At 37.2% G+C, this 20,608-nt stretch overlaps 1 protein-coding gene across 4 annotated transcripts in view; it reads left to right on the forward strand.

Annotated features, from left to right (window-relative positions):
• Window positions 1–20,608, forward strand: part of RPAP2 (RNA polymerase II associated protein 2) — a 73,107-nt gene that overhangs the window by 6,912 nt on the left and 45,587 nt on the right. For all 4 annotated transcript variants that reach the window (XR_004322651.1, XM_032487082.1, XM_032487083.1 and 1 more), the window contains 6 exons: window positions 1,746–1,860; window positions 3,196–3,294; window positions 3,504–3,569; window positions 5,540–5,628; window positions 17,590–17,625; window positions 19,519–20,455. Coding sequence is in view for 3 of the 4 variants with exons in the window: in XM_032487082.1 (XP_032342973.1) it covers window positions 1,746–1,860; window positions 3,196–3,294; window positions 3,504–3,569; window positions 5,540–5,628; window positions 17,590–17,625; window positions 19,519–20,455 (1,342 nt within the window). In the remaining variant the exon portion in view is untranslated. The remainder of the gene's footprint in view (window positions 1–1,745; window positions 1,861–3,195; window positions 3,295–3,503; window positions 3,570–5,539; window positions 5,629–17,589; window positions 17,626–19,518; window positions 20,456–20,608) is intronic.

The following is a 20,608-nucleotide window of genomic DNA, read 5'->3' on the forward strand; positions in this document are numbered from 1 at the left end:
GACCAAAAAGTTTGAGAACCACTTCCGTACACACACTGCCTGTCATCATTTGGGAGGGAAGGCAGCAGTGAGACAGGGCTGTCCATGGGAAACAGCTGTGGGGGTTCCTCAGTTAGGAGGAGTGAGGCTGTTCCCACAAGTTGACGTAATTAACCACTTAAGTCGGCAATTCCTAATGCAGATTCTATACTGATCTTAGTAAGTGACATCGCTTTTATTGGTAGGCAGTAAAATGAGAAAATAAAACAATGTTTTCATAAAGCTAACAATGCAAAGAACTGTCTTTTAACCTGTGTTCATGTCTGTTATACATCTTTGATAAAAGAATGGTCTTTATAAAATGGTAGGAAAACATGTCAATTGCAAGTTTCTTCTTGTTTTAATGTCCCTTTTTGTCCCTAGTTGGTAATCCTTTGTCATTCCTCCAAATTGTTTTTGTAAAACATATTACTCTGGGCAAGGAATTAGAGTCTAAAGTCTTGAGAGTCAGTGAAGGTAGGGAGAAAAGGTAAGTACATTGTAGGTCTTGATATGAGAGCTCTGTCAAGGTCCAGGGGACCAGCACAGGTTGTCTGGTAGACAAGGAGAAACCAGTGCAGGAAAGGAGCAAGTAAGTCTCCAAGATGGTTGGTATCTTTGGTCCCATGGCAGTGGTTCTCAGCCCTGTTACACACTCAGATTGTCTGGAACACTTTTAAGAAAACACCAGTAACCAGGCCACATCCTCAAAGACTCTGATTTAATTAGCCTACAGTGGGACCTGCGCATGGCATCTTTTTTAAAACATCTCGTCAGATGACCCTAAAGTGCAGCTGGGGCTGAGAACCGCTGTCCTGGGGCCATTGTTTAATCGGGTTGCCTCTGCTTCTGTATTCATGATGCATGGGGTCGGCAGGGGCTGGCAGAGGCCCACTGGTGCCAGGATGAGGGCCAGCCTCCTGGGAAGATTGTTTTCCTCAACTGCATAGTCATATCAGTATAGTTACTTAACAAGACTTTGTATCAAAAGTAAGTAAATACTTCTTTGTAAATATAACTCTGTCCTGTCAAACTGAGCCAATAGTTAACTTTTGAGACTTGACACAAAGAAATTTTACTTGTAAGAACAGCTGAAATCATCTTTTTCCTCTCTAATCTCTTCTGATTTCTAATAATTTCAGAGGAAAAACCTCCGTTTTTAAGTACACAGAGGAGTGATAGAGTATAAACTCTTAACTGGCAAAAAGATTTTACCTCATCTTCTCTGTAGGAGTTTCTGAGTTCTTCCTTGGGCCCTGAGCCCTGGAAGTCAGCTGGTCCTGTTGTGGCCATCAGTGTTGTACAGTGTAATGAGTAGCTTGTTTCCTTTTTGAAAAGTGTTGGATCAAAAAAATATATACATATAACTTAAATAGCAAAATGATGTTGTTAGTGTTGTATTTTAAAACAGAAAAATGCCTATGCTAAACCTTATAAGTAGAATAACTTATTTATTTTTTTAAGCTTTTTTCTATTGAGTTATAGTCATTTTACAATGTTGTGTCAAATTCCAGTGTAGAGCACAATTTTTCAGTTATACATGAACATACATACATTCATTGTCACATTCTCTTTCGTTGTGAGCCACCATAAGATCCTGTACATATTTCTGTGCTACACAGTACAATCTTGTTTATCTATTCTACATTTTGAAATCCCAGTCCCTTCCCATCCCCCATCCCCCTAGAATAACTTTTTAAATTAAAAAAATTTTTTTTTAATTTCAGGAAAGCAGAACTAGAAGCAGCTGTCAGAAAGAAGATTGAGTTTGAGAGAAAAGCTCTGCACATCGTTGAACAGCTGTTAGAGGAGAATATTACAGAAGAATTCCTAAGGGAGTGTGTATGTGATGATATATTACTGCTTTTGTAGTGTAAGATCTTTAACCTGTGTAGCATGAAACTTCCTTGCACTGCTGAAAGTCTTTGAGTCTGTGTTAGTCACTAGATGCAGGTAACATGCTGTATAATTCGTGCATTTAAACATGATTAACTGCTGTGCAGTCATTGTTTCATAATGCCCTCACGGCACACTGATGAAAGACAACATACGTGTTGTACCCCTTAGCATCCAGTCGTCCTTTTAACCTGTCTGCTAAGCTCACTTGAGTGTCATCGCTTAGCCCTGCTGATCCCCACGTCACTTTTCATATTCTGTATGTTCTATTTTAGGAATAGAAGATCGTTAGTTTTGTTAATGTAATTTCATTAATTATGATATTTTAAAAACCTGAAATATAGACCATTTATGGTTTAACACGTAAGAAGAGAAGTATTAAATTTTTTGTTTTCTTTAGTGGCTTTATTGCATTAAAAATTAGAATGGAAATTTCTATTATACATTTCCTTAAGAGGAAAAAAACCCAGAAATTTAAAACTCGGTTTTTTTGCAGAAGTAATTCTTACTGTGCCTCAGAGATTTTCCTAAACAAGAGGAAAAGTATGACAACATTTAAGCTGATGCAGGTAACATCCAATCTAAAGATAAACCAAGAAAGCTTCATTTGGAGCAAATACCTTATGTCACACTCAATAAAAAGTATTTCAGTCCCTGCGAAAACAGAAAAACTTCTTTTAAAAAATCTCAAGAACTGAGAATATTTGAACATAAAAATATCAAAGAAAAAGATTTGGTGTTAGTATAGCTATCACCTTACTGTTCTGTGCAGTGTTTTCAGAAGATGGAAGATTTTGCACAAAAATTTGTGTCAGGAGTCGTAATGACACCTGATGTACTTTGTTTTTAAGATCGTACTTTAAAAAATAGGTAAAATTATATATTATTTTATTTGGTTTATTTTGTGAGTAAGACCTTTTAAAAACTAAAATATGCTATAAATATTTTGCTTTGGTGTAGCAATCACCAGTAGCATCACTTCCTCTTGCTTCAGAGTTATTTTATGAATTGTATAATCTACAAAGACGCGTAGTCTTCTGTGGCAGACATTCTCAACATTTTTTTTTAATAGCTAACATTTTTGGAGTACCTACTATGTGTTCACGAGCACTTTTCGAAATGCTTTTTCTTTATTCTCTCCTCTGCTTCCAGCATCACACCTATGAGATAGGCACTGTTACGACCCCTGTGTTTTTAGATGAGATCATTGAGGCTTAGAGAGCTGATAAATAAACTTTCCCAATAAACTGGAGAGAAAGTGTCCATCTCACTTCGTTGCAGGGGAAGCACATCACGCCTGCTCACTACAGCGATGTCGTGGCCGAGCGTTCTATCATCAAACTCTGCGGCTACCCCTTGTGTCGGAAGAAGCTAGAAAATGTAAGTAACTATTTTTAAATGTAGCCTTTTAATTTTTATATTTAGCAAAATACTGTGTAGAGGGAACAATAAGTGAAACTGAGGTCACGAACTAATGACATTGGCTAGCCAAAGATATGATACGTAGATGACTTAATCTTGTTGACTATAAAGTTCATGCTTATTACATTACTTGGATTCTTTTGTAAGCTGTCCTTTCTTTTCTTTAGGTACCAAAACAGAAATATAAAATTTCTACCAAAACCAATAAAGTCTATGATATTACTGAAAGAAAGGTGAGTTTAAAGGCTATTTTCAATGTGGCAATTAATTTTTAATACCATACTGAATGGAATTCTAAAAATATCTGTTTAAAAATCTTGCCTTTTAGAAAATAGATGTGTTAGAAGTTTTTCATCTATAAATATTTTACTCAAATTGTTAAAAAAAAAAAAAAACTCTGCTTACACTTTAGTGACTACATGAACATATAAAAATTAAAAGTGCATGTTGGCACAATTTCAGGCCAGTGAGTCAGAAAACAATAGAGAGGCAGAAACACTCACCACTTATGTGGATACTGGATATATGACAACAGAAGTATTTTAGATCTGTGGAGAAGGGATCGATTTTTTAATAAATCATACTGGCACAATTACTTATCCATATGGAAAAAACGAAGATTGACGCCTATCTCAGTGTACATACAAAGATCAATTTTACATAAATTAGGGACCTAAATGTAAAAGGCAAACTTTTCCAAAGACAGTATGGGAAAGTATCTTTATAAATTTGGACTAGAGAGAATTTCTTAAATGAGATAGAGTTACAGATCATAGATGAAAAATTGAAAAACTTTTCTACATTAAAATTGAAAACGTTGCTCATTAGAAGTTTCCAAAAAGAGTAAAAAGATAAGCTACAAATCAGAAGGAAGTACATTTCTCACATAAAACTGACCACAGATTCATAACCAGAATACACCATCTATAAGAAAAAGACAAAAAACTTAATTAAAAATTGTGCGGAAGAACTTAAATGGCTAAATGAATATATGAAGAGATGCTCAGCCTTACCAGTCATCAGGAAAACAGCAAATAAAAGCACACTGAGTTACATTTTTATGGCCCCAAATTAGCAGAATTATAAAAATTTGACACTATTAGTAAGTCTTTATGCTGCTGGTCAAATAAAAATTGGTAAAACCTTTTTGAGAAACTGGTGAAGTCAAATTTGCATATTCTTTGTGACCATTCTTTCTGTTCTTTGGTATATATGGTGTGTATTTCCCCACGTGCACACATTTATATGCATATGAATGCTCCTAGTAAGATAAAATATGGTACATACATAGAATGGAATACTATTTAGCCTTAAAAAGGAAGGGAATTCTGACACATGCTACAACTGGATGAACTTTGAAGACTTTATGCTAAGTGAGATAAGCCAGCACAAAAGGAAAGATGTTATATGATTTACTTACATGTGGTAACTGGAGTAGTCAAACTTACAGACAGAAAGTAGAGTAGTGCTTGTCAGAGTAGGTGGAAAAGGAGGGTTATTGTTTAATGGGTGCAGGGTTTCAGTTTTGCAAGATGGATAAAGTTCTGGAGATGGATGGTGGCGATGGTTGCACAAATGTAAGAAAGTATTTCATGCCACTAAACTGTACACTTAAAATGCTAAAGATGGTAAATTTTGTGTATTATACCACATTTTTTAATTTAAAAAATTGTAATAAAAACAGGTTCACAGTCACATTGTATTGATAACAAAAAATTAGAAACAACTAAGTTGTCCCTAAACAGTAACTGAAGGGTAGTGTACTTGGGGAATGGATATAGTGCACAGTGCAAGTCAATAAACTACAGCTCCACAAATTAATCTCAAACACATAATGTAAAACGGAAGAATACAAGGATGCATAACAATATGATTCCACTTAGAGTTTAAAAGTAGGCAGAACTGATTTATGTATTTCATAGGATATGGATGTAGGTAGCAAAACTAAAAGAAAGCAAGAGAATAAGTAACACAGGATGTGTGATAGTGGTTACCACTAGAAAGTGTGGGGTGTGGTGCCGTCGGGGAGGGCACGTAGACACCTGCAGAGGTTCTGTATACCTTCTTACCTTGGGTGGTAGGGTCATGGGTTGCCATTTTTTTTGTTTGAACTGCATATTTAGGTTTTATATTCTTTCTGTACGTAAGTTGTATTTCACAAGAAGAAAAAAATAATTTGCTACTTTTAAAATGTTCTTTTCAGTGTTTCTGCAGCAATTTTTGTTACAGAGCTTCTAAGTTTTTTGAAGCACAAATTCCTAAAACTCCAGTATGGGTTCGAGAAGAAGAAAGGTAATTTAAATCATTATGTATATATTTGTTCATATAGTCTAATAATTTCTACTTTTTGAGATATGCAAACAGTAAGTCTAGTTTTCTTTGGAATGCACTTATTGTATACATTTTAATTGTGGGGAAATGGTGGTATTTCAAGCATAGCTATTAAGGACTTTATACTTAAAATCAGAAAATTAATACATGCAAGTGTTATTTGTTTACTGTTTTAGCTTTAAACACAAAATCTGAACTTTGCTTCCTGCTATAGAAGTTATTTATATTAATCCTATTAATAAAATAATCCTGGGGTAAGAATGTTAAATATTTTCAGAAGATACTGCATCTTGGGATCCAACTGAACTGACTTTGTTGTTAGGAAATGATACACCTACGTCAGAAAGTTCAGGTTACTAATTCATTTAACCTTTATTAAAAATCAGTGCAATATTTTATGAATTTAAAGAAAACCAGTTTAAAGAGTCATATTTAGCAAAAAAGTTTATGGACATTCCTGGGATTTTGCCTCTTGAGAAATGCTCAAACACTTGTAACATTTTAGTAGTTGCTGAGTTTGAAAGTGAATTCATTACTGAGGGGAAGGTGGCATAAGGATATTTAAAAGGTAACAAAAATTACTGTTATGTAATTAAACTTTATCGTCTAGAAGTTCCAAATATTACTGAGAAAATGTCTCAAGTAATTCATTTGATAGAGAACATTACAACAGAAGACAGTGTTGTTTGTGTTAAAATCGTTAGGATCTGTGCTAAGTAAGCGAAGTCTCACCTGATGCGCAGGGTCGCGGGGCGCTCCTGGGTGTTCAGCCGGCTCAGCTGTGCCTGCTGATCCCGGCCCGTGTGGTTTAGAATGTGTAGAACATGCCGCAGTGTGGCCTTTGTTAATTGAATTAAACATAATGAAGACTAAATGATTCATCATTTCTCCTCCGGTCTCGCAATCTTTCTTGTTTGGACAATAAAAGGTTGTAACATTGTCCAAAGTGATTGGGAAGCTAAGAGCACCTTTTTCATAATCCCTTTTTCTCCTCAGTATTTCTTTCCCCAGAGCTGCCCATTGCCTTCTCCATCCTGCAGCAACATATTCCATTTCTCAGTGTTAGGACCACTGTTCCCTTGCGTTGTTCTTAATGTTGCTTCCAGAGATCTCTTCTCTTCTTCTTGAACTTAGCTTTCTCATTTAGCCCATCCTCATCTGCTTCAGCTGCTTCAGAACCATTTACCAAACCAACTTTCCTGCTACCTCTGTTTTCTTCCAATATAGTTATTTGTACGTTCTGCAGCTAATTTAAAAAGTTTCTTCCCTCCAGCCTTTTCCCAAAGCCTTACCATCCTATGTCCAGAATGCCCACTTTTCCCCAAAATATGAATCTCTGTCACTTTATATGTGTTGGTTCTTGAAATTCTGCCTTGTCTATATGGCCTTCCCTACCTCACTAAAAAGGAAAGGTGAAAATGGCTTTGGTTTCCCTAAACTAATCAATTTAATTTCCATTTGAAGTGCGTAGTGTGCTCTTACTACCCGGCAGACTGTACATATGTTTGTGTGTGCACACACATGTATAAAACCCAGCCTGTGAGTTTAAATTTAAATCTCTTTGGAATGGCAAAACAAATACAAGTGGAACAAATTTGTACTTGTTGTAATGGGGCCTGCAATGTAAGTTAGTAAGGGCAAAACATTGCATAGTGAAAAACTAAGTAGAGGTGAGACACTAAACTCATAGGAGTAAGCTGGCTATTGGAAGTGGCTAGAACATTATTAGCTCACTTGAAATAAGGGATATGTTTTGGGAAAAAATAAAAAATAATGGTAGGTACCAAGGGGCCAGGCTGAGTTTGGTGGATCCTCAAGCACTGGGGAGCCGTCAAGTGTTTTTGAACAGAATTTAGTCAGGCTCTGAGGTACGGGATGAATTAAAGAAAGGATCCTAATACAAGAGCTAAAAGGGTCCTTAAAGATAATTTAATCCAACCTCGTTCTCAGACAAGGTCAGAAAGATGAAGTGTATGTCTTAAGCTAGTGATGGATTCTAAACAAGGCTGGGAGTCTTTGATCGCACTCCTCTTGATTGGAAGTAACCAGTCAGTAATCTATAAATACACAGTTATCACGTTGTACATAACATAACCATAGCCCTTATTTGTGTGTAATGCTTGTCCACGTGTAACCATGTAGGTACCTTTCATCTGTGGATGCGTCAGTGTTACCTTAATTTCTGAAATCTTATGTCTGTTTATTTAATGAATCCACTAGAGGTCACTGTTTTTTCACAGAGAATGGTATTTTTATGTGTGCTAATAATTACAATTCTAGAATTTAGTGTTCTTTCAAAAAGCTTGTCTATCTGTTTTACATATAAGCTTTACAGAAATGTGGTATTTTAAAGAAAATCTGTTCACGGATAGTGTGCTGTGTAACATTCAGATCCTATCTTCTTTTAAAGAGGAAAGTGGCTTCTTTTAAATGTCAGCATTTACTGTTTAATGCAGATTTTTTTATTAGCTTAGAATGAGTTGTACTAATAAATAATAAGTTACATCATCATCATAATTTTTAATCAATTATTAATATTTATTATTATTATTTTAAAATAACCTTTAAAATCCACTCAAAAAATTAGATATTTTATTGCAGTGACTTTCAAAAAATTTTTATTGAAATGTTGATGTGTAATATGCTAGTTTCAGGTGACTACGTTTGCATTTGCATACATTATGGAATGATTATCGTGCTAGGTCTAGTAACCATCTGTTCCCATGCAGTTATTACATTACTGACCATCTTCCTTATGCTGTATATTACATCTCTGTGGCTTATTTATTTTACATCTGGAGGTTTGTACCTCTTAATCCCCTTCACCTTTCTCACCCCCACACGCACCCCTCCCCTCTGGCAACCACTTGTTTGTTCTCTGTATGTGTGAATGCTTTCTAAAATGTTTAAACACTATAATAAATGTGTTTTACATTATCCAACACACACAAAGAACTGAAGCGAAAATCTTGAAACAAGTTTTATCCTCACTACATGTAAAGCCTCTGATATTTTCTACTATGTTGTGTTTTAAAATGCTGGCAGTAACGCTCCTAATTGGTTGCTCCTGATCTGCAGTTTTCAGAGCACTGTTCTGTTGGCTCTAGCTCAGGGCTTTAGCTGTTTTGCTACAGGGAAGTCCACAGAGTTAGCAGTGCCGGCTCTCATTTTCCTCGTTTGTGAAGCAGAGAGCTGCATTTAACCTCTTGGTTCCCTTTAGTTCTGTCTTAACAGTTCTAAGCGGTGAGTCACTGCTGCTATAGTGAAAGTTTTCTAAATAAGGAAATGTCTTATTTATAAACATGGTGAAAATTAAACTTACCAGCATAACCTAGGGAGATTTACACTGCCTTCTAAGGAAGTCTGTCTTGTTTAAGAATTTAGAATTCAAGTTACTGACAAATAATTTGAGCTCTTCAGTCTGTGAAAGATAAAAGATTGAATCAAAGTTTTAAAATTATATAGGAAAACCATGGCTGTTTGTATTTTATGTTACACCTAGAACAACTTGAAGTTTACACCTTCAGGGACAGACACCATGATCTTAGATACCATTTGGAAGTAGAACATTAAATTTGACTCAGTTTGGCCTTTCTTACATTATTGTGAAAGCTAATATAAATTTATACACCAGATTATAAAATACTAAAACCTATAGTGTCCCTTAAAATTTTTGAAATATTATTTTATACCATAATAAGCTTCTACCTCATTGGTGAAAATGTATAAATCAATGTAAGAAAGATTTAGACAAATTCATGAATTTTATTCCTTCTGTTGAGGCTTTGGAGTCAGAAAGGCTCTTAGAGGTTTAAAATTATCTGGAGTGTATCTTTAACATCATGTACAGCCAAAGTGCTGCTCACACAGTGTCTCCTGATGCCCTGTGAGAGTCAGAACATCGACCTGGATGGCCTGGGGCGTGACGCACTATGATGCTTCTGATACTGTTAGTTAGAGACTTTTCACCCACTTGGTGGCCAGAAACAGGCCACACGCTGCTGTGTTCCTCTGTGACAGCGTGCTCACTTAGGCAGTCGTATAGTTAGACTTATAAATCCTGTGTGGTTGACTGTAGGCTCTGACAAGTCTTTGAAAGAGGGAAGTTTGAACTGTAACCTAAAAAAATCAGGAGTTAAAACAAAGAAGGAAGGACAAATGTTGAGAATCAAATTATGATTTAGAAATGAAATTGGGGGTGAATGGTTAATGCTGACGAGGCTGAAAGCGCCATCATGTGGCCCAGGGTAGGGGATTTTCACACATGCTTCTTGGCAATAACACAGTGTAATCTCAGAGGTGCGGAAGCCAAAAACCTCTGCAGAACAACTTCTATAACCTCTTCCTGAACAGTCACCTCTGTTGCTTGGTAGACAGAATAAAAACTTTCTGAAACAGGTTTTAACATGTCTCAAATTATATTTTAAAAATTCCCACCACAGTGGAGATCGTATCTTGCTACTTCTGTTGGTTTATATATAATAAACATATTCTAAATGATACACAACACACACGTACACATACACACACACAAGGTCTTTTGGCATGTTATTTCTAATTTTAGATGTACTTTGCTAAAGTTGCAGTTAATCATCTAGTTTATGCTTTAGTGAGAGTAATGTGGAAATGTTTATGAAGAACTGCTCTGAGATACTTAACATGGTTACTTTTTATTTTTTGAATTGAGCTTGTATCAGTGAGGTTGAGAATTACCTCCAGGACAACATAAACTTTGAGGGGAATGGAAAAAACTGAAAGCAAAGAGAAATGGTACCTTTGACAAGGAAAAAGCTTTTGAGTATCATCTAAAAAAGGATAGAGAAGGAAGAATGATATAACTTAGTGCCTTGTTTCTAAAACAGCTCCTAGCAAAAGCAAACTGAAGTTTTATATTGAACCTTTCGTTTAATACCTCGTTAAATCCAAATTTAGTTTATTTTAGTGTCGGGTGTCAGTCTCCCTTGGGAATCAGAAAGCATTAAGGGCACTCATAAAGCATCCAGAAACAGTGTTCAGCGTAGTTCTCTTAATGTGAAATCAGAAAAGGGAAAGGAGAGGAAAGCAGTAAGACATAGTGAGTTCCTGTGGGAGGGGTGAGTAAAGACGGTGTCCTCACCACTTTGGAGGTCTTTTTTCTGACTTTAATTAGAGGCAGCATGTTAGAAAGAGGTAACTTAGACTTTCAAGCCCTAAATTCAAATCCTAGATTTACTGCTTGATGCCTGTGGTGGTCTTAGGAAGTCAGTTAACTCACAGCTTCAGTTTCCTCATCTGTAAAAATAAGGTTGTAAGTTAGGTGAGGATTAAATGAAATAATGTACAAAATCGCCTAGAAGGAGGTGTGGGAAGTGAAGCCATTCTGCGGCTGGATGGTGATAGTTGCACAACAGCGTGAATGTACTGATACCACTGAGCTGCAGCTAAAAATGGTTTAAATGGTAAATTTTATGTTCTGCATACTTGACCATAATTTTTAAGAATTCACCTGCTGTGTAGTAAGCACTTGGTACCTGCTGGTCTGCCCCTTCGTTAGAGACTGGCTTTTCTTCTAATTCTCAGTGCTGCTCTCCAAAAGCATCAAGTGGTGCGGCTGGAGACTTCTCACAGAACTGCTTAAGTTGTATTCATAGTTGAGAATAATGTTCATGTTTTGACCAGCCCTTGATTCAACCGTATTTGGACCTCATTCTTACTTGGAACCATTCAGCCTCCAGGATCTTGAAATAAGAGCTTCCTGTCTCTGACCACAACCTCTATCTCATCTGCGTGTGCTCTGTGACCTCATTTTGACCTCCTGTCTCTACCGTAGGTCTCTTCTAGGTTGGCAGCCCCTCATTAAATTTGCTTTCTTGAGCTCCACAGTCAGCAGTTACAGTATCGTCCTCGAACAATCACAGATTTTTCCTCCCTTAGCCTTCTACCATGTCCACCTTCCCAGGCATCAGTCGTCTTTTTCTTCCTGTGCTTAGGTTGCTGAAGATTACTGGGTAAAAGTTCTTAGAAAAGACCATTTCACTTCAGATAAACTGTCTCATTTAATTCAGTCCTCACAACATCCCTGATGAAATATTGTTACCCATTTTATGAATGGTGGAACTGAGGCTCAGAGTGGTTTAGTGACTCACTCAGGAGCACGTGGCCCATTTGTATGGATTCGGGATTTAAGCCCAGTTTTACCTGGCACCGCGGCCTGCACGCTGCATCCTCTGGCCCTGCGCCACGTCATTCTGTAGAGTCTCAGCGGTGCACTCACAGGTTTTTTCTTTGTTTCTTTCTTTGAACCCAACCCCCAACTCCTAGCAGATAAAATCTGCTGCTTAGCTGGAATTATTGAGCGTGCCCACCAGAACCCCCTTCAACATTGTTTTCCTCATCTGCTTTCATTCCTCTGCCTCCTCCTTGCTAACACAGTGCCCCTGTGGTACTGACTCTGTTCTCCGCTCACCAGGGCCTTGCTTTATGGCTTATTCCTGTTTTCTTTCTCTTTTAAGCTCTCCTTTCTTAAAAAAAGAAAAGAAAAATCTTGAAGAATATCATTTAGATTTAGCAGTCCTATGGTAGTGATTGGTGGTCTTAGCAAGAGCCTTTCCATTAGAGTAATGCACACAGACTGCAGGAGGCCGAGGGCTGATGACTGAACAGGAGACGGGGAGTGGGAAGCGGGGAGGACGGACTTCTTTGACGACGTCTGACAGTGAGGGGGGGGTTGTATGCGTCGAGGACAGGGGTTTGGGTTGGTTCTTGTTTTGTTTTGTTTTGTTTTGTTTGTTTGTTTTTTAGAGATAGGCTAGATTTAAGCTTGGTAACTTAATCGGAGAAAAAAAGGAGAGTTTCGTGGAGTAAAACCTAAGAGTAAAATCCATAGGATCAGCCTCAAATGCCTTTATACCCAAACTATATTGATCTTTGTAGGCCCAGTTGAATCTGAAGCTTTTCTTCTTTGGCTCAGCAGGAAGTTTTTCTTTCTCTATTTCCTGTAGCAGCGCATCTCTCTCGTACTTATCACGTATTCTCTTGAATCGTATGATGCAACGATGTAGTTCTTATGAACCGCGCTGACGGGTTCAGTTCCTGGCTTTCCCACTCACTAGCTGTGTGACTCTCAGCACATTACCTGCTCTTCCAGTGCTCAGTCTTTTCATCTGCACCATGAGGATGATGGTAGTACTGTGTCATTCTCAAAAGGATTAATACTTACAAATCTCTTACAGCATACTTTCCTCCTACCAAATTGTAAGGTCCTTCAGAATAGGAACCTGTCTTTGTATTACTCAGCATACCCTGCAGAGTCCACACATGGAATAGTTCAAAATTTTATTTAGGGAGGAGTGTATTGAATGATGGGATATACTCTGCAGGCTAACCGTTCAGTGTAAGAATCCAGTTGAGAATCAGTGTCTACACATATTTTCTTCCCTACAGTGATACTCAGACCCTGGTGTAGGACCAAATGACAGACAGCTGCCTGGTACTGAGCTTTGGTAATTTTAGCCAGGAAGACTCGGGCCAGGCCGTGGGAGAGGAAGGGTGAGAGAACTACAGATGGAAGTGGGAGGAAGTCGTCTACAGGCAATAAAACACTCTGCTGTGAACGTTAGCGTATTATTTAGCATGCTAAAAAAGCTCCTAATGGGAGTTATAAATATCCCTTGGGGCAGTCCAGGCTAGTCACCATCCAAGCAGTGTCATTTGTTTTCTCTGAGCAGCACAAAACCAAGGTAGCTTCTGTGACAAGCGTTTTCGTGAGTGGGAAGCAGTAGGGTAAACAGGATAATTTGGATGATGGGGAAGGGACACGCCTCGATTGGCTGAGGGACTAGGGAAGAAGAAAAAATAGGTTAAATTTTTACTCTCAGGCAACTCATTGCCCATTGCCTTATTTTGCCTTTTCCTTTTACATTCATTACTGGTCTTGGGGAAATTCCTGAACTGCAGGGGACCGTCTAGAGCAGGGATGGAGGCTGTCCTCAGCACGTGGGGTATGGTCCTGAGGAGTTTAACGGGGAGGGATGCCTTGATCGGTTGCGGTGCCTCCCACAACCGAGGAGAGGTTTGGCGGGCAAGCCTGTCCCCGCGGTGCCTGGTACACTTTTGACGAAACAGAAGATAAAGGGATTATCTAGAAAATAGTTATATGATTGATACTGTGATGTTTAATTGTATAGAAAAATACTTAATACTGATATTTTTGATTAGCAGACTTAAAATGTCTTACCTCAAATAACTTCTGGTTCAGTCTATCCATTCAGCCTGACTTTTTTTAATCGAAAGTCTTTTGCAGTATGACCTTCATTGCAGTCCTATTTTGCCTTTTAAATGGGATTTATGTTCAGTGCCTTAGCTTCTCTTTAGTGCACACCTTGTTCCTTATATTTACTTTTTTTTCCCTATTAATTGACTTTAATTTTTAGAGCAATTTTAGATTCACAACAAAAAGGAGAGAAATGTACAGAGATTTCCCATATACCCCTGCCGGCACGCGTGTGTATCTCCCGCATTGTCAGTATCCCCCAGCAAAGCGGTGCGTCTGTGACACTGATGAGCCGCCATTGACGCACTGTTACCACCCGAAGTCCACAGTTTACATTTGGGTTCTCTTGGTGTTGCAGATTTTTGGGTTTGGACAAATGTGTGATGACTTGAATCTCCTGTTACAGTATCACACCAAGTAGTTTTTATAACCCTAAAAATTCTCTGTGCCCCCCCTGTTCATCTCCTGCCCCTCAGGCCACCACAGCCCCTTACCCTTTCATCGTCTCCATGGTTTACCTTTTCCAGAATGTCATACAGTTCACACAGTCTGTAGCCTTTTCAGACCGGCTCCTTTCAGTTAGTAAAATGCATTTAAATTTCCTCCTGTTTTTTTCATGGCTTGATGGCTCATTTCTTTTTAGCACTGAATAACATTTCATTGTCTGAATGTACCACAATATTTATTTACCTGCTGAAGGACATCTTGGTTGCTTCCAAGTTTTGGCGAATGTGAATAGTGCTGCTATAAGCATAGCATACAGGTTTTTGTGTAGACATAAGTTTTCAGCTCCTTTGAATAAATACCAAGGTATATGATTTCTGAGTTGCATGGTAAGAATATGTTTAGTTTTGTTAAAAAAAAAATCTCTAAGATATCTTCCAAAGTGGTTGTACCATTTTTCATTGTCACCAACAATGAACGAGTTTCTATTGCTTCACATCCTCACCAACATTTGATGGTGTCAGTGCTCTGGATTTTGACTATTCTAATAGGTGTGCAGTGACTTCTCATTATTTTAATTTGCATTTCTCTGGTAGCATATAAGGTGGAGCATCATTTCGTATTCTTATTTGCTATCTGTATACTTTCTTGGTGAGGTCTTTGACGAACGTCTTAGTCTGTTCAGGTCTCTGTAACCGAACAGCACAGCTGGCTAGCTCATAAACAAAAGGAATTTTCTCTCACAACTATGGAGGCTGGATGTCTGAGATGAGGGTGCCTTTTCTGGGTTGGGATCTCTGGTGCCTCTCTTTCTCTCTTTTTTTTTTTTTTTTTTTTTTTTGGTGGGTAAAGGTCGATTTATTCAGAGATATACATACTCCATACATAGAGTGCAGGCAATCTCAGAAGGCCTGCCACGAAGAGGCCACGAAGCATGGGATGGGTGTTTAAAAGCAGATGCACACCACATAGACAGAGTGCAGGCCATCTCAGAAGGCAAAAGAAAAGCCACACTTTTTTTTTGTAATGAAGTATAGTTGATTTGCAGTATTAGTTTCAGTTGTACAGCCTGTGATTTGGCCATATATATATATATAAAACATATATTCTTTTTTTTTATTATAGGTTATTAATAGGATATTGAGTATAGTCCCCTGTGCTGCTATTCAGTAAATTCTCATCATTTATCTATTTTATATATGGTAGTTTATATCTGTTTATCCCATACTCCTAATTTATCCCTATCTGGCCCCCTTCCCCTCTGGTAACCATAAATTTGCTTTCTATGTCTGTGAGTCTGTTTCTGTTTTGCAAATAAGTTCATTTGTATCTGGCATCTCTTATAAAATAAGACACTAATCTCATTCAAGAAAGATTTGCCCTCATGACCTAATCACCCCACAAAGGCCCTACTTCCAAATCCCATCACATTGGGTTAGGATCTGACTTATAAACTTGGGGGTGGGACACAAACATTCAGACCCTTTGGTCCTGCCAGGGCTCTGGGTCTGGGCTGTTCTAATAGGTGTGTGGTAGTGTCTCACTGTTGTAACTTGCATGTCCCTGATGACACGCGATGTAGATCTTCTCCTCTACTTATTTTCCATCTGTTTATCTTCTTTGATGAGGCATCTGTTAAGGTCTTGGGCCCATTTTTAAATTGAGTTGTTTGTTTTCTTACTGTTCAGTTTTAAGATTTCTTTGATATTTTCGATAACAGTCCTTAATCAGATATGTATTTTACAAGTGTTTTCTCCTACTCTGTGGCTTGTCTTTTTATTCTCTTGACAGTATCATTCACAGAACAGAAACTTTTAATGAATTCCAACTTAACCATTTCTTTCTTCATGGATCGTGCCTTTGGTGTTGTATCTAAAAAAGTCAGCTAGGTTTTCCCCTGTTTTATCTTCTAGGAGTTTTACGGTTTTGCATTTTACATTCAGGTCTGTGACCCACTTTGAGTTAATTTTTGTGAAGGGTATAAGGTCTGTGTCTAGATTCATTTGTTTGAATGGGAAACATCATTTATTGGAAAGACTTACCTTTTTTCCATTGTGTTGTCTTTGCTCCTCTGTCAAAGATCAGTTGACTGTGTTCATGTGGGTCTATTTCTGGGCTCTCTGTTTTGTTCCAGTGATCTTTCTGTCTCTTCTTTCACTGGTGCCACAGTGACTTAGTCACTATAGCTTTACAGTAAGTCTTGAAGTCAGGCAGTGTCTGTTCTCTGACTTTATTCTTCTCCTTCAATATTGTGTTAGCTATCCTGGGGCTTTGCCTCTCCATAAAAACTTCAGGATCATTTTGTCAATGTCCACAAAATAACTTGCTAGGATTTTGATTGGGATGGCATTGAATCTATAGATCAAGTTGAGGAGAATGACATCTTGACAATATTGAGTCTTTGTGTCAGTGAACATGAACTGTTGATCCATTTATTTAGTTCTTCTTTGAATATTTACTTTCATTTTATGTGTTTTGTAGTCTTTAGAAGACACTTTTTCTGAGTACTTCAGAAGTATCTTACAGTTTTCCTGTCTTCTTGGATTCATTTGCTGTTATATTTGTTCCTCTTTGTAAAGCTTTTTTGGGGGAGAGGGGAGTAATTAGTTTTACTTATTTATTTATTTTTAGAAGAGGTACTGGAAATTGAACCCAGAACCTTGTGCATGCTAAGCATGTGCTCTACCACTTAAGCTATACCCTCTCCCTGTTCCTGTTTGTATTTGGTTTTCTGGGAGCTTTTCCTCCCCCTTTTTAGTATCTGTGATATGCAGACAAATGTGATTTCTGGTATTGCATAGCACAATTGTACCTAGAGTTATATTAAATCACCTGAAGCACATGAAAAGCAAGACATTTAGATAAAATTTCTAGTATTAGATCATAGAGGAGTACATGATTAATATATATTAACTGTGCAGACAATGATGACTCTGGACTTTGGAGAAGGGAGAGATTTACTTTAGCAAGTTAGTCAAGGAAAACTTTATTGGGCTTGTGGAATTTGAACTTAGTCCTGAAATATGAGTGGATGTTGGACAAGAAAGATTAATCTAGATTTCTTGTGGATGAGTTTTACAGTACTTTCTCCTTTAATTTTTTTCCTTAAAAAAAACTTTATATGAACTTTTAATTATGTTTTCTATCCAAAGTAGTTGTAATAAACACTTGGAAGTATTTGATCCATCAGTTGCTTTCAGTTTTGTCTTTCTGTGTTTTTGTCGCAGAGATCCTGATTTTCAGCTGCTACAGGAAGGACAAAGGTATGGTTGAATCAGTATTGCTTACCTTCTGTACATTCATGTTAATAGAAACAGTAAGAGGAAAGCAGGTGATAGGACTCTGGGACTTCCTGTCCCAATGCCTTGTGTGAGTGCCCATTCTAGCCCACACAAAGAGATGTTTGCCTTGTACAGCTTTTTTTCTTTTGTGATGGTAAGATGATGTGTTTGATCTATATGATTTATTGTACAGCTGTTCCTACCAAGGAAGTCTAATTGAACCTGTTGAAATATGACACAAACACAGCTTCCATCTGAGATACTGCGCTTCTTTGTCAACTAGATTGAGCTAATAACATTTGTTGAAAGGTTTTTATAGTCCTATTTTATAGAATTTCAAAACATTAATATATCAGTTATTTAATTATTTGGAAGAGTGTCTAAAGTATTAATAGAAATTCCAAGTTGTGATTTTTTTCCCATAAACTTTCCTCATGGACTTGCTTGCCCAACCATGAGCATCTCTTAAAATATATCCTTTTATCTCCCAGAATAAATTTTCCTGGTTATTTAGTCACTACCTTAGTTAGACGGAATTGAGCACAAGTTAGAGATATTGATGTAAATCTTCAATTTATAGCTTCAAAATAGTACAGAAAATATAATTACAATTCTAGAGAAAGTATGAAAATTGAATTGTTGTGAGTTTTTTAAATTATACTTCCTTCCGGTACAAGAGATAGCGTGTGGGCTATACAGGCCAGATTCTGACTGAAAAATGGTATCTAATACAGAATAAGCTTACCGTCTTTTTTCTCCATTTCCATCTACAACCTTGCTTTCAGCTCTTTTTCTTCTTCTTTCACACTTCCCCCAATCATGCTTTTTTGTTTATTGCTAAATTATTTGATTTCATTTTTTAAAATCACTTTAAAAATTATAATAGTCTTTTTTGGAGAGCTATCTTCGGTTTACAGAAAAATTGCTTTAAAAGTAGAGTTCCCATATATGCCTTCACCACTCTCCACATGCTTCTTGACCCAGAATCGTTCCCATCCTGGTCTTCTAAAATTCTGGTATGTGTATTTGCTGAAGGGTAACTGCTCTTCTGTCCTTATTTATCTCAAGTTTGTATAGATAAAGCTACTCTTTGCCTCTACTCTTTCATAATTTTTAATCTTTTATAAACCTAATCTGAAATAAAGGAACATAGCCAAAGGGAAAACTGTTACCTTTTATTATTGGCATTGTGTCTTAACTCTTGATTTTCAAATACAGATATCTTTTATTGATAAATGTTGATTTTTCAGTTTTATTTTCTGCTGTGACTTTCCTGTATTTTTCATTCTATGGAATTTCCTGTATAACAATCATCCAGAATTGGAAAATGTTTAAACATCTCTTTTTATTTTTATCTTTCAAAAGCTAAACAGAGTTTCTGTAAATTTTTTTTTGAGAAACCAGTAATGAAGTTTTCAAAATAAGGCATTTTTTTAAAAAAGGATGTATAAAACAATTACAGAAATGGAGCAGGCAAAAATCAAAATAATTCAGTGGGATGGAATTATCAAGTGTTGGTGTGTGGGTTTTTATTTATTTTAGTGTGTGTGTGATTTTGTTTTGTTTTGTTTTTTATTGTTGCTTTACCCTTTTAACACTTTAAAAATAATTGGGGAGAAAATATAAGTAAAGAAGGTGGAAAGAGAACTATATCAAATAAAATGCAGAGAAATTATAGCCTTGTGAAGTGTGTGCATGTGTTGTGTGTGTGTGTGTGTGTGTGTGTGTGTGTGTATACAGGCGTAGGTAAATATAAGCCTGTAAATAAGACTTTGCCTAGGGAATAAAAATTTCTACCTTGAAAGTTACAAAGTATAAATACTGTAGGACATTTTGCTTTTCTGCTATAATTGTTTCCGTTCTTTCCTTCAACAGTGGCTGTTCTGGAGAAGAAATACAGTTACGCAGTACGGCCATTAAGACATCAGATATTGACAATCCTGGCCATTTTGAGAAGCATTGTGAATCTAGTTCTTCTGGCACTCACAGTGATAGTGGCAGTGATAACGAGCAAGACTTTGTTTCCTCCATTCTACCAGGAAACAGACCAAGTGCAAAGGGTATAAGGCCACAGCTGCACAAAAAGAGCATAATGAAAAAGAAAGCTGGTCAAAAAACTAGCTCCAAACATGAAAGCAAAGAACAGACAGTGATAAATGTCACTAAGCAATTAGACAATTGCAGATTAGATAGTCAGGAGAGAGCTGCTGCTTGTGAACTTCCTTTGCAGAAAGTAAATACTCAGATTTCTTCAAATAGCCCTTCACAAGAAAAATCAGAAGCTTCAGAAATTTCTGAAAATAAATACAGTAGTTCAAAAATAACCCTTGTAGGCATAAGTAAGAAAAGTGCTGAGCATTTTAAGAGGAAATTTGCCAAATCGAACCAAGTTTCTAGGTCGGCTTCTAGTTCAGTGCAGGTGTGCCCTGAAGTTGCAAAGGCAAACTTACTTGAAGTCCTGAAGGAGACTTTGAATGAGTGGAAGACAGAAGAAACCTTGAGGTTTTTGTATGGCCAGAATTATGCTTCTGTATGTCTGAAACCCTCTTCAGCCCCTCTGGTTGAAGAAGAAGAACTTGATGAAGATGACGTAAACTCTGACCCAGAGAGGCATTCCCCTGCCTTGCAGGAATCTCAGAACAGCTTGGATGAGTCTTTACCATTCAGAGCCTCAGATTCAGCCATTAAACCACTGCCAAGTTACGAAAACTTGAAAAAAGAAACTGAAACATTGAATCTAAGAATCAGGGAGTTTTATAGAGGACAGTACGTTTTGAATGAAGAAACCACCAAATCACAAGACTCGGAAGAGGTATGTCTTAATGGCAATTACTTTTCCATGCTACTAACGTATGGAACACTCACCACAGCAAATCTTGGAGCAGGAAGAAAAGTACTGAAGAAATAATTTTTTAAATTTTCAGAAGGCTTCTTTAGTCTTTCAGTCTTTTGGTTTAAAATGCCA

The sequence above is a fragment of the Camelus ferus genome, chromosome 9, assembly GCF_009834535.1.
Source record: "Camelus ferus isolate YT-003-E chromosome 9, BCGSAC_Cfer_1.0, whole genome shotgun sequence".
In the NCBI taxonomy this organism is placed as follows: domain Eukaryota; kingdom Metazoa; phylum Chordata; class Mammalia; order Artiodactyla; family Camelidae; genus Camelus; species Camelus ferus.